Source organism: Trichoplusia ni, chromosome 21 (assembly GCF_003590095.1).
Source record: "Trichoplusia ni isolate ovarian cell line Hi5 chromosome 21, tn1, whole genome shotgun sequence".
NCBI classification, from domain to species: Eukaryota; Metazoa; Arthropoda; class Insecta; order Lepidoptera; family Noctuidae; genus Trichoplusia; species Trichoplusia ni.
The window spans coordinates 2,157,241-2,170,771 of record NC_039498.1 but is presented as its reverse complement, the minus strand read 5'-3'; the positions used below and the strand labels follow the sequence as shown (position 1 = coordinate 2,170,771).

The window sequence follows — 13,531 nt, the reverse complement described above, 5'->3', positions numbered from 1 at the left end:
ATTATCATTTTAGGCTGGGTATCTTGAAACATTAAACGACTTATTCATTTACTAAGTTTCAAAATACCGCACATAATAATTACACAAAATTACCTTTTAAATTCAAAATAAATTACATGAAATACTTAATTAATACTGACAAATATGTAAGTAAGAAAGATTATTAACAATAATATTTTGATTTACCTAACAATATAATTAATTTGCCAAATATGTATTCACAATAATATTCTAATTAGCATTCGTTTTGACTCATAAAGGTATTCAAGAAAACTGATTGCGGGCGCAGAAACATCTCTGTTCAAATATTTCCATAGAATGCAGCAAATGCCGCTCTTTTTTATCTTAATTGTTTTTAGCATAATAAGCTTAACAATTATTTAAACTAGATATATCTTAAACTTCTTATAAGAAAATATAACCATTCCACTATTAACTGTTCTCGGAAAGCCTATTATTTGATTGGTAGCTAATATGGTTACTCATTTCCGATTATATGCTACGCCGATAAATAGTTCACATTTAGCTTTCTTATCGAACGAACTGAGTCTTGTTGTGTTGCACTAGTATCATTTATCTATATTTGGAAACAACACATTCTATCTAATTTAAATTCAGTTCCAACTAAACCGTTGCGAGAAACATATTTCTGCGTTTTGTTGTTATATCTGTTTTTTAAATGTGCTTATCGTGGAAATGGTTAGTCATCATTTATTATCCCTCAGGCTTTCTGAGCTTTTGAACATCAATATCTGACGTAGCAACGGTTAAATCAGTGTTTACTGTATAACAATAGAAACAAGTTTTACTCAAAAATGCGTGTTATCGTAATCATTAGCTAAGCAGTACAGATAGCAGACGTCCCTTGTCCGGTTGTACTTTAGTTTCATTTGACGTTCTCCGTGATGCAGGGTGCAACGTAAGAAGAAGTTGGAGCACCCGCTCGCGGCGTACCTCATCAAGCCGGTGCAGAGGATCACCAAGTACCAGCTGCTGCTCAAAGATCTTCAAGCCTGCTGCGCTGAGGGACAGGGAGAAATCAAGGTTGGTAAAATAAAATAGTCGATTTGACGTTCGTGGTCGTAAAACTCAAGTTTAAGTTCAATAGTTTTTGATTTGATCGTGTTGTCTATTCTCATGAGTTTTCATATTTTGATCACACTTAAGACTAGACTATTATTCTTAAAACTACGCCCTATTTGTCGAATTGAATCATTTATTTCTAAGTATTAAATTAAAAAATGAAGTCGGTAAATTATTTGGAACTGTGATAGTTCTGATCCGACCGCAATTTCTGATTCATAGTCAAATATTTTTAGAATAAAATGTAACACGTTCAATATATTTTATTTATTGAACTTTTTATATGTTATACGCTGTATCAAGAAATATTTATAACACTTCATGCTTTTGTCTGTCGACTGTGAGGATTACGGCTAGATTCAAAACAACGCGAGCTGCCAAATTCTATTGTATAATTTGAATATTACAATTTTGATACAAAAAAAACTTTGTGAAATGTACTACCGTCATAATCTTCTTAACACTTGTTTAAGTTAAAGAAGAATTTTGGTAAGCCGACGCTATTAAGAAAAAAGTAACTCAATTAACCTTATTAGGACTAGTATCATGTAGCTGGCAGATTTTTACAAAAATAAAACGGTAGATAAAGCCGCCTATAAAAGAAACGTTTTACGACATATAGTGAAAAGCAAAACTACTATCAATCTGAGCGTATCTAAAGACCAATAATGTTTTATATCCCTACACGTGTACGAAAGAAAAATCACTTTTCTACGCTCTGTGACAAGAATGTTATAAGTTATCGTTTAAGTTGTTCCTAAAGATTACGGGAATGATAAGATAAAGGCGAGTACAGGAAAACACTACTCCAGCGACAGACGTTACCGCGACCAAGATATTACGTACACAAGTTTTGCGTGAAAATATAATAAAGACGAAGATTAACAAAGAGTGTAAATGATTTTATCTTGTCACTATCTAGATTAGTGTTGATTGTGTGTTGTTGTGTTTACCCAACAAAATATCTGAAATACGTAAGTCATACATAATATTGTCTTTACTTTCACTGGCCCATTCCTTAAAATTAACCATCCGCGTACTTATACTTAAAATATCTGTCTTACATAATTTAAATAAAATCTTATGAAAACTAAAATTGTAAGGAGCGTTTTTTTCTTCTTTTTTTGTACCTATCCAAACAAGACTATTCCGTATAAAACTGGCAACAGGATAATTTATGTAAAACTGTAATGAGTCAATACCATTGTGACGTGTTTTAATGTCATGGAGGTTTTGAAGTATTTGTGATACATTCAGGGTTTTTTGTGATCCAGTCATTTTGTACTTACCACGACCATAATACGCGTACTGAGTACTTGTACATTGTGGTGCAAAACAACCAAATATAGTGAAAAATAAAGAGCCCTTATTTGTGTGACGTGAAAAGAGAGTGTCATAAGTTTATATTAAAAGTTTTATTTATGTTAAATGATAAACGGAACGACCTTTGTTGAGTAACGTTTAATTAGAATTAAATCTATAAATAAATTCCCTGAACTTAAACTTCCATTTTAACTTAATGTGCAAATATTCACAAAAATAAACATTTCAACAGCATTGAGTGGCTAAGTTCGCGTTACCCTATATGATTTAGGACAATCGTCAGTTGTTATTCAGTTACCGTTAGGCGATATTATCACTCGCTAACGATGTACTCTAATGGAGTTAACCCATTACGTTGTATCAGACAAACTTTGTGTTGCTTAAACACATTGGACGTTGGATTTGTTTGAGATTAAACAACGAGTTCACTTAGTGGTAATTAACAATAGATTTAGTTTAATATTTTCCTCATGACGCGTTCAGCTTACGCCCCTGTGCAATAGTGGTTCCCCCGCGAACGTATACGCACGTTAGACTGTAACTCGATACAAAAATATCGATCAAAATGTAATGTTTTTTACGCGAGTGGAAGTAATGGCATCAATCATGTTGAAGTATATAACGCATTCGAGAGGCAATCGGATCGGCCCTCTCGGCACTCGTAATGTACGTATCTTTTAAGTAATATTATGCTACTTTTAATTATGTTCACGTTGTAAACAATGTATAATAACATCTAAAAAATCTAAATCCTTTAAATATTAACAACTCACGAGACAAAATATTTAGAAAAATGATTAAATATTGGTCGTTTTCATATTAAATTGTTACTGATGTCACTAAAACCTTGAATGCGTTATTGTGAACTAAGGTGACATAATTCTGCGAATTAGATTATAATTCTATTTTCATTGACGATGTGTCAAACATCAGTCACTTAACCAGACAAAATGGCGGCAATATGCGAACGTAAATATGTTTGAAGAATAATTCTTTTTAATGTTTATCATGTGTTTAAGATCCATAAGAACAGATGTTTAGTTTTTGAGACAGATTTTAGTAGTGCGTGTTTTTCGTATATAATTAAAAACATTGTCAGTATTTTTAATGAGTATCTATATCTGAAATACCCACATGAGAACCTCATTGAATTATGGAAAATTAGTTTACACACTAATAAAACTTTGATGTGTTTTTGTGTAACCTTGAGTACGTTCAGTTGATTCCAATATTAAATAAAAAGAGAAATGATTTTAGTTATTTCTTCAAATAGTTTTAAATTACAAAGGAACAACCTTGGAAATATCAAACATGACAATCTGTAACCAGTCTCAAGCAACGTCTAATACGTTTTACCTTGTATTAATATTCGAATTTATTCTAGGACGGTCTGGAAGTTATGTTGTCGGTGCCGAAGAAGGCAAACGACGCGATGCACCTCTCGCTGCTGGAGGGCTGTGACGTGCCTACCGACAGCCTCGGCGAGGTCGTCCTTCAGGACTCGTTCCACGTGTGGGACCTGAGGCAGATCATCAAGAAGGGCCGCGAGAGACGCGTCTTCCTCTTCGACCTACATCTCCTGCTCGCTAAGGAGGTCAAAGACTCCCATGGAAAAGCCAAATACATTTACAAGACCAAATTTATGGTAAGTACCACTAAAATAGACAAACATTTTATTATAGTTGAATAAGATGGTATGATGTTGTCATGCCTTTCTATAGTAATGAATAAACCGCTACTTGAGATACATTTTGAACAACAACAACAAATAACCGTTTTCCTTTTCTTGATTCCTCTTATTTACAGTAAGAGTGTATAATGTTCTTCAAAGTTGCAAGCAGGATAATCTAAAAAATTACATTCTTGTTTTTCCCTTGTATAGACCTCTGAGCTTGGAGTAACGGAACACATCGAGGGTGATGAGTGTAAGTTCTCCGTGTGGACCGGCCGCGAGCCTATGGCGAGCGACTGCCGCATAGTGCTGAAGGCACCTTCTCTTGAGGTCAAGCAGACCTGGGTGCGACGCCTCAGGGAAGTCATACAGGTAATTATACTTTGTTCCATCATCGAGCACCAATCATAATTGGATATAAGTAGAGATCTAAGATATGCTTGTACCTAATATCCTGATATTTATTTTTATTAATGTTATGTAATGTAACTGTCTATAGAAGATAAAAACAGTTTTATTTGTTGTTATGAGTAAGCACAGTCGTTAAAACAAATTTTATCTTCTGACACACAGTATGATTAACTAAATATAAAACAAATAGTTTTAGATAGATACATACTAAAACAATCAACTTCATCGTCAGAAATATTGCAAGAAGAACAAACATTATAAACATGTGTGTAAAATTAACTACTGTTTGTTTTGTTCACAGGAAACCTACTTCAGTGGTGCCTTGCAGCAGCCACCACGCAGTCCTGCTCGCGTGCGGCCGACCAGCTCACAGCGGTCTAGCAGGTATATGGATAACATTTACAATATACTGCCATAATCTATATTTTATGCGTCGTATGTTACTAAGGTCGTGTAGTTAATACGTTTGCGTAGTTGACGCAAAACTATGGTTGAGTAGAAATAACCAAAACATTTTGTAGCATTTTCCCGATTAAGTGTTCTACAGTCAATACCAGACTGCTTAAGTACTTCTTAGTAATATTTTACCTCTTGCCCTATAATCGCTTACTACCTACACAAACCATTATATTTTTCTTAATTTTTCCTTTATATATATGTATTTCTAAGCTTAATATACATTCCTGCCTTATTTCACTTTTAAACAATACTAACAGCTAAACATTCCGCAGGGACCTTGACGACACGATTCTCGATGAAACAACGGAGAATCTTGACCGGAACTCGCTCGCCTCTTTCGGCAGCGGGAACACCACCGACTCAGATAAGGTAAGTGGCTGATGATTCATCTGATAACGAATCGCTAGTACTGTTGTGTCGACCGTACTATTCGTAGACGCCTAATACTAGTGGAAAATACTTCTGATTAATTTCAAGGCGGGTTCCAAGACAATACACAAGATCCTTTTTTGGGATTGTGGGGGAAATCGGTAGTGTCAAAATCTTACTGACTAACCCTGAACCGCCGTGCAACGTCGTCCTTGTGTCGATGTATGACAATGCGTTATAATCCTTCATACACCGAGAGTGGGAAACAAGTGATCACTGCATGAGAGGCGGGCTTGTCCCATTAAGACGCTTAATACTCAGTCCAAAGCTTGAAAACAATTCTGTCACAATTGAGGTGAGACGATCCAGGGCGTTGTATTTCGATTGAACCCTTCGAAGACCACGATAACACAGAAGTGTTTACGGCTTATGGTTGCCGCTGAAATTAATCTGTATTGTTCGAGCGACCTGTATAAGATGAATAAGACTGATCTGTTAAATCTTAGTAATTCGTCGCCGGATATATAGTGTTCAGGGAGTATGGTTTGCATTGCTGACTATGAGGCGCACTGTGAAACAGGGCTCTTGTATCAATAACACATATTATACTTCAAAATGTAAATAACTTTTGTTTTATAAGTTTGTATTTAAATTTTTGTCTTAAAAATTTCGTTCAACTTAAAAGGAAGAATTACTTTAAATAGTGAATTTTGACCACTTCCTTCAAAAATCATCAACGAAATAATTAACCGCAAATGAGTCGTAAAAAGACATTCCCTAATGACAACTTAATTACATCTGTAATAACAATTTTACGAGTTGTTTCCAAGACCGGGTTTACTAAGAGCTTCTTAGAAGAATTCATTTAAAAAAGAATCTATAAAAATCACACAATCGACAACCTTGGCTCGTATTAAAAACGTATTCCTCTGAATTTTGTACAGTCCGCTTTTCTAAAGTACATAAAAGTGTTCAACAAAAATATTTTGATATATAAAATCGACGTACACGACAAGAACAGGGTACTTAATATGATTTATACCGGCAAAGAAATCCAAGGCGTTTCTTGGAATTTTTGTTGTACAACGTTTACACAACCACGTCAATGGGAATCCCTCTTACAAACGCTCATGAATGTTTTTCTAAAAGACTTTTATAACATTAAATCATTTTATTATATTTTAATTGGCATTGATTTAGTTGCGTCGAGTTTTGGTACCAGAAAAATTTAACAGTGACCGATGTAGTCGAAAACTGAAACTTTTATTAAACTCTCACTTCACTAATTATATTACTCAGTTTGATGAAAGTACTGTCAGACTAAACCGGCTTTTGAAATATGCGAAACCTGTTAAAATTAGCACGAGTTTTAATTACTATATGTTTTCAATAAATCTTGTATTAACGCTGATAAGGCCCAATAAATTTATTGGTGCTGTTTTCGCTTATCATACGACCTTATTGAGGCCGAATTTGGTTTCCATTCAAGGCAAAGTGAATGCACAGGATTTTGTTGAAATTCCCTATTATGTAAAAAAACATGCATTTTTGAAATTCGCAAAATATAATAACACAAAGTTTTACAAAACTCTGTACTACTTTCATGTTGCCGTCGTACAAAGTATTAAATATTCGTAGTTTACACTCAAAAACAGCCCTTGTGCATATTAAATTTTATTTGTGTTATGTTTGTCTACTATTTTGTTAGCATTAACTTTTAAATAAATAAACAAGTTTCAGCCCAGCTATATAATGAATTATGTCCATATATAGGCCTATGTCCAGCAGTGGACTGCGATAGGCTGATGATGATGATGATGATGATGATATAATGAATTCAAAATACATCGCGAGTCGGATATCAACGAAACCTTACCAAAGTAATATTTTTATTTCATTTTGTTGTGATTTTGCTGGCATCTGATTGATAGGTTTTGAACAGAAATGTCGATACTAGGCCTAGGAAGGATTTTGGGAGACCTAGTTTACTTGGGTTAATAATCACTCGCGATGTATTTTTTGCATGTTAAATATACCTAATAGCCTAGTAAAAGCGTGTTAAATTTACCTTTATCCAATAAACCGATGCAGTGCCGGCGTTGCGGGGGGGGGGGGGGGGTGATGGGGCGATGGCCCAGGGCGACACATTCTGGGGGGCGCCAAGGTCTGAAGTTGGAGTCTCTTGCCTCTCCTGGCGCAAACCCTCAGAACTGTGCTCTACGCTAGAGGTGGAATACTTCCACCGCCAAACGTAAGGCTAAAGGAAAGATAAAATTCTTATTATAATTTTACTTGGGATCAGCAAAAAACCATCACTTGATATTGCTTCCCTCAAGTGGGCGCCACAATATTTTCGCCCGGGGTGTCAGTGGCCCTTACGCCGGCACTGAACCGATGAGGGGCTTTCTAAAATGGGATTGTACCAGACCATCCAAATAGCTTCTCTGTATTGTTTCTACTAATTGCTAAGTTACTCTTACTAACAATCAAGTTAAATTCTGTCGATTCATGTTCGATAAACTGACATTATTGTTTCTCCTTATATTTTGTTCTGCATTCGCTTAGTGAAATATTTCTCGTCGAAAATTAATCGATGAATTGGAGACTTTAGACCAATTCGGCTCATGATTAAAAAAGTTTTTTTTTGTTTCCTATCTGTTTGATTGCCTATCTTTGCTAACATAAGGGAATATCTTCTATAGCTAATCAAAAACATTAGCCTAGCATGATGTCCTATCCCTTTTGTATACCTATGATGATACGTTGATACCTTCGTAAGGGGAGGCAACGCAAGCCTCCAATACACCTCGACTTTAGTTGTTAACTACGTGACGCCTGCCTGTGTACGAACCTGTGTTTGTATAGCGTTAGTCACTCGAAGGCGAAAATCGTTGGGACTTGGAGAGTTGCCTGCTCGTATACCTAATGCATAAGGCCTTATGTAACCCTCCGTGTATATGGCAGCTCTACCTAAACCTTTAAAAACGTTTCACGTTCCTTTTTATTAAAGAAAGTCTGCATACTATGGATGTGAACTGTTTACTCCTTTTCAAACGTGTGCTGTCAGCACTATTTGCCTTTCCGTCCTGACTTTACGTATTCAAATAAATTTTAAATTTCCAACCAAACATATGCAAACTGTTTGGTTTACTTTTGCGAACGGAAATATTTACTTATTATTTGCATTTTCAATATCAACCACACCCATTTCTGCTTTGAATGGCTATCTAAATAAATCGCGCACCGTATTATTCAAATAACTCATTCAATTTGAATGACTCATTAAATAAATATCCTGTTAATATTATTGAAAGAAATCACAAATATATTTAAATAGAATAATGGCAAATTGCGCTTGTTTCTATGATTTTGTGACGAGTTCTATGTCAACATTAAACTTCATTTTAAAAAGCTACTTGCTAATTAGCTGGGATGCGGAATCCTCATCATCCTATTATGAAATTGAATTGAAAGGCGTCGGGTGCGCATTCGTATGAAAAGATTCATGATTCACATTAATGAATAAGGCGCGATGGATGTAATTGGGGATTCAATAAGGGCCCTCCTCGCTGGAATCGATCTATAGGAATATTTTCTCGATCCCCTGTCTGATCTTATAGGCGTTGTCTAAATCTATTGAGACCATTTTTGCAGTTTTATTCGATAGCAGTTCAAATATTTTTGTGCGGCTTTAATTATAATAATATGGTTAACATTAATATTTTAGTTATTAGTATCATGTAGTCAAATAAACTGCATTGTAAAATATTGTTTTTCTACGTACATGCTTCCATAGTACGATTTTATTTAACCTGTTCTGTCCTCAATAAAAAGAAAACCGATATGTTTCTCCAAAATCAAACAAAGTGATTACAAATATAACCATAGATACATATATATAATATAACTATAATAGTGCTAACCTGGCGAGGTGATGAATAGGACCTCGTCCCCTAATTAATCATGTTACACGGGGTCTAGACTGTCATTCCAAATAAACTGTTATTGTTCTGTGTGTATTTAAACAAGAGATTTCGACCGAAAACAAACTTTATTTTCACAGTTATAAAGATCAATTCGTAGCGCAATCAAATCTCGGTTACATGTTAAAATATTCACCCGGTGTGTAAATGTGTACAACTGTACACGCGATTTGTGCGTTCCGCGTCGCATTCACGAAAGCTCTCATTAAAGTAGTGTATTTCAAATAATCTATCGAATCATTGTAGCATGGTTTATAGACTAATAGGCCGTAAATGCTTGAATACCGTGGATGTGCCGCAATGTTGTCGAATTCGCGTTAAGTATTTACTGGGTAAGCTAAGAGAGAAGCGCAAGTCGCAAACTATTCCACAAAGGGTTGGTTAGTTAAGTATTAAGCTAGCTTTAGCAAGCACTTACACTTAATACCTGTGCATTTCCGTCGATGTTTCGATAGTTCGACTACGGCTTTGAATATTGCCCATGAATCTTATCAATAAGTTTTGATGGAATACGGACTTAATGCTAGTTGTTTACGTACAACAACTTAGTAATACAATGTATAATATTGAACTTAAAGAGCTCTAATGTCTTCCTAAAACAATCACCAATACGCATATATGTAAATACGTTTAGCCCTGCTCGGTCTATATTGTTGTCGTGTAAACTTTTCTTCGCGATCGCCGGAAATAATCTGTGACCTTAAACAAGTAAGTATTTACTATTGCAAATCCATTTGTTTACTATCTGGTAGGTAACGATGCCAATCTATATATCCATTGTTTATTGTTAGCATTAGAGTAGTGAAGACTATAATAATATTTGCGTTATTGCAAAAAAAAAGGTGCTCCACTTTTGCCCACGCGTAATGTAGTGTTTCTATATCGGTTTTTCCATATCTTTCCCTGGTTTTTATTACATTAATGTACTCTTAATCCCAAAGCGTTGTAGTTTTCTTATTTCTTGTATCCGTTGATTTTGTTTTTCTGTCTTCTCCCACGAATAGGAAATATAGTGTTTTTTAAATAGAGTTTAGAACAAAAAAGTGCTATGAATCTAGTTCACCAAATTGACTGGTGCGCAACCTTTTCACCACAGCTCACACAGCGCTCCAATTCCGGAACTGCATCAATTAACTTAGTAGGGTTATTCGATTTTTTTCTCATTCTTTTTCGTTCAAATTCTCTCCTTTTTCCCGTAAAAATAAAATCAGTGACAAATTTTTGTTCTAACAAAACTCTGTTACTCCAAATTTCAATGGTAGTTTAAAGTTATACCGATTTGACATGTATTGCAAACATATCACCGATTATCTGACTCATTGATTATATTATTTCAGACGTTTCATGGTACGTGTTTAGGGTCGTATGCGTGGGAGGTAGAGGTGGGGCGGGGGTGAAATGAGCGAGTTGCGACTGTCCCAGAAAGAGAAATGTTTCTTTATGTACACAAAAGGCAGCTCATTAGACAATACATATACATATATATGAGTACATCTTACACGTAGGATTATCTATATAGCACGCCGTGCATAAATACAGTAGGCCATCAATTTTATCCAGCTGCTTGCTCAGAGCGTCGAAGTGTAAAGCTAACAGCACTTTTTATAATGTGACGTAAATATGATCCGAGTTGCTTACGGTGCCCTGAGGCTAGGTATCTTATTTGTGGTGTATAACAGAGGCTCACGGCCGACTCGTGTGGTCTGATACTAGGCTTCTTGTGACTGCACATTTGACCTGTGTTATTTTAATCAATCAGAGGCAAACTTCATCACTTTGTTTACTTACGAGAACAGGTTTCGCTTGTATATAACTCTATCGGTTACAGATATTGAAAATCTTCATATTAATGTTCGATGATAGTAACGATAACGTTGAAGTCCCGCAACATGTTTGCATCAGAACTTGTTTGTTATGAATAAATGACAATGCACCTACATGGCGGTACTTAGACAAACTTTACCTGGGAACCTCCGAGGAAGCGCAGCTCAATCATATTTAAACAAAGATGGAGAACTAAAAGCCTTTCAGAGAGTAAGTACTCTGTTTGAGATAGTTATTTTCAAATTAATGTCGCAGCGAATAAATAAAGTTATCCTTCAGTATAAACGCGCTTCGAAAATAATCGTTTGCGCGGATATTAGTATTTCCCTTGTTCAAAGATTTGTATAAATTCCGCAATGCGCGCAAAAGCTAATTAACTAGTTCCGTATGTAATCCAAGTGCACAGTGAGGATAATGAACGATATTTTATTTAGTACCTACTTTTTTTGGTTCCAAAACTTTCGCTATAATCACTTTGTCATATTTCACACCTAAGCAAAAACGTACCGATAATACTTTATATTTTATATGTCTAGCTAGTAATTGATTTCTAAACACGCTATAATATTTTACCAAGACTATACTTCTATAAAAAACTGCGCCCATGGGAAATAAACGTAACAACGGACAACCCGAGCGATTGATTTAGTCTTGAATAAATCAGGGCTAAGAGTAGGTAAGAATACTCTCTTACCCGTTTACTTCTACGCAACTCTTTGAATAGAACTCATTTAAATTTACCTATCTCGAATTGTTTTAATTATCTAAACTCGTAACAGATTTCGGCTCTACACTCAATAAAATTATGTATTATAAATCTATAGTACCCAAAATAGCCAAATAGCTTCTAGAAATCTTAGTGCAAAATATATAAATCATAGTATCCATTGAATCTCTTACGTACATACCCGTCTCCGTACTTACATAACAACTCGCACTTGTTTTTCTCTCGAGCGCATCATATCACGTGTTCATTAGCTTCGCTTCTTCATAATTTGCTTCCCGACGAGTTCTTTTTGTACAAGAAATTGTTCGGACGCTGTCGCACATACATGCAAAAGTTTATCGCCTTATTTATGACCAACTTTTCGCCCGCGGCTTCGCCCGCGTCGATGTCGGTTATATCGCGTTTCCAAGAGAACTCTTCAAAAGTCCGGGATAAAAACTATCCTATGTTCTTTCTCAAGGTCAACTCTATCTCTGTATCAAATGTCATTAAAATCAGTTCAGTGGTTTAGACGTGAAAGCGTAACAGACAGACAGAGTTACTTTCGCATTTATAATATTAGTAGGGATTTCCAGTTTCTAAAGGTCAAGTCTTTGATCCATTCCTCTTTCTCTAAGATCTTAACACCTGAGATCTAATTGCCACATTAATGAAAAAAGAGTTTTAGTTAATATTTTTAACACTAGAAGTAATTCGAAATCATACCTAGTAGGTAGAGTAATAAGATGAAAGTTGTCTTCAAAGTGTTATCAGTGTTATCACATTTCAAACTTCTTCAGTTTTAATTGTAATAAATATTCCATCTTGCTTAAACACTGCCGTACATTTATTTTTAAATAATAATTCCGTTGGAAAAGCCAATAACAGATAAGAAACATAATTTTGTACAGCGTAGGCGTTACCCTAACGTTGATATTAACGAATCTAAGGGTCGAGTCGGCTAACGGTAGTGCAATATAAGCTCGGCCCGGGCCGATTCAGCTTTACATTTGATGACTTATAAACTATACTGCAAAACACATGAAAGTTTCTTATTTGTCCTAACTTGTATGTCCGACTTTTTAGTAAGGATTTAAGAGCATTTTTTTCTGTTCGAAATCAAAATGTTTTTATTTCCATTAGTCCTGAAAGGACACTCAAAAAACCGTTACATTATAGAATCAGTAATTCTAGCTGCGAGGATACAAAAAGCGATTCCCATGGGAAAGCAAGCAGCAATAAACGCTAAAGAATACTTTTCTTAAATAAAAGTTTATAATTATAATGTAAATATAAAAGTTCTTTGATAATAATAACAATATATTTCCCAAAAATCGCAGGGTAGCTAATGGGTTACGGAATTTGAAGTTTAAGCGAAAGAAGTGAAAAATAATTACTAGTATTTCTCTACAGTTCCTGCCGCATAGACATTCTCATAGATTGCTAAAACATTTATCTGATTTTCTATCAATATTGTGAGTGTGTCGGTCACGAATCGCACTTTCGACATTTTGTGGCCGACTAAATGAAATGGAAACTTGTATCAAAAGTATTTTTAACGTTTCTTTATAGAAAACTTTTTAAGGATACGTCTTGCCTTAAACATTATTGACTGAAACATCTGGAAAGTTTAAAAGTGTTTGTAGTATGAAAGTGATGTATCATCCCAGATTCGGCATTGACACTGGATCCGGTGCCCTT

At 35.2% G+C, this 13,531-nt stretch overlaps 1 protein-coding gene across 4 annotated transcripts in view; it reads left to right on the top strand.

Moving 5' to 3' along the window:
• The window catches only part of LOC113504138 (triple functional domain protein), a gene marked incomplete at its 3' end in the record, with an annotated part of 120,848 nt that overhangs the window by 46,630 nt on the left and 60,687 nt on the right, over window positions 1-13,531 (top strand). For all 4 annotated transcript variants that reach the window (XM_026886296.1, XM_026886294.1, XM_026886295.1 and 1 more), the window contains 5 exon segments: window positions 912-1,044; window positions 3,791-4,051; window positions 4,289-4,450; window positions 4,791-4,873; window positions 5,221-5,317. In XM_026886296.1, coding sequence (XP_026742097.1) covers window positions 912-1,044; window positions 3,791-4,051; window positions 4,289-4,450; window positions 4,791-4,873; window positions 5,221-5,317 — 736 coding nt within the window.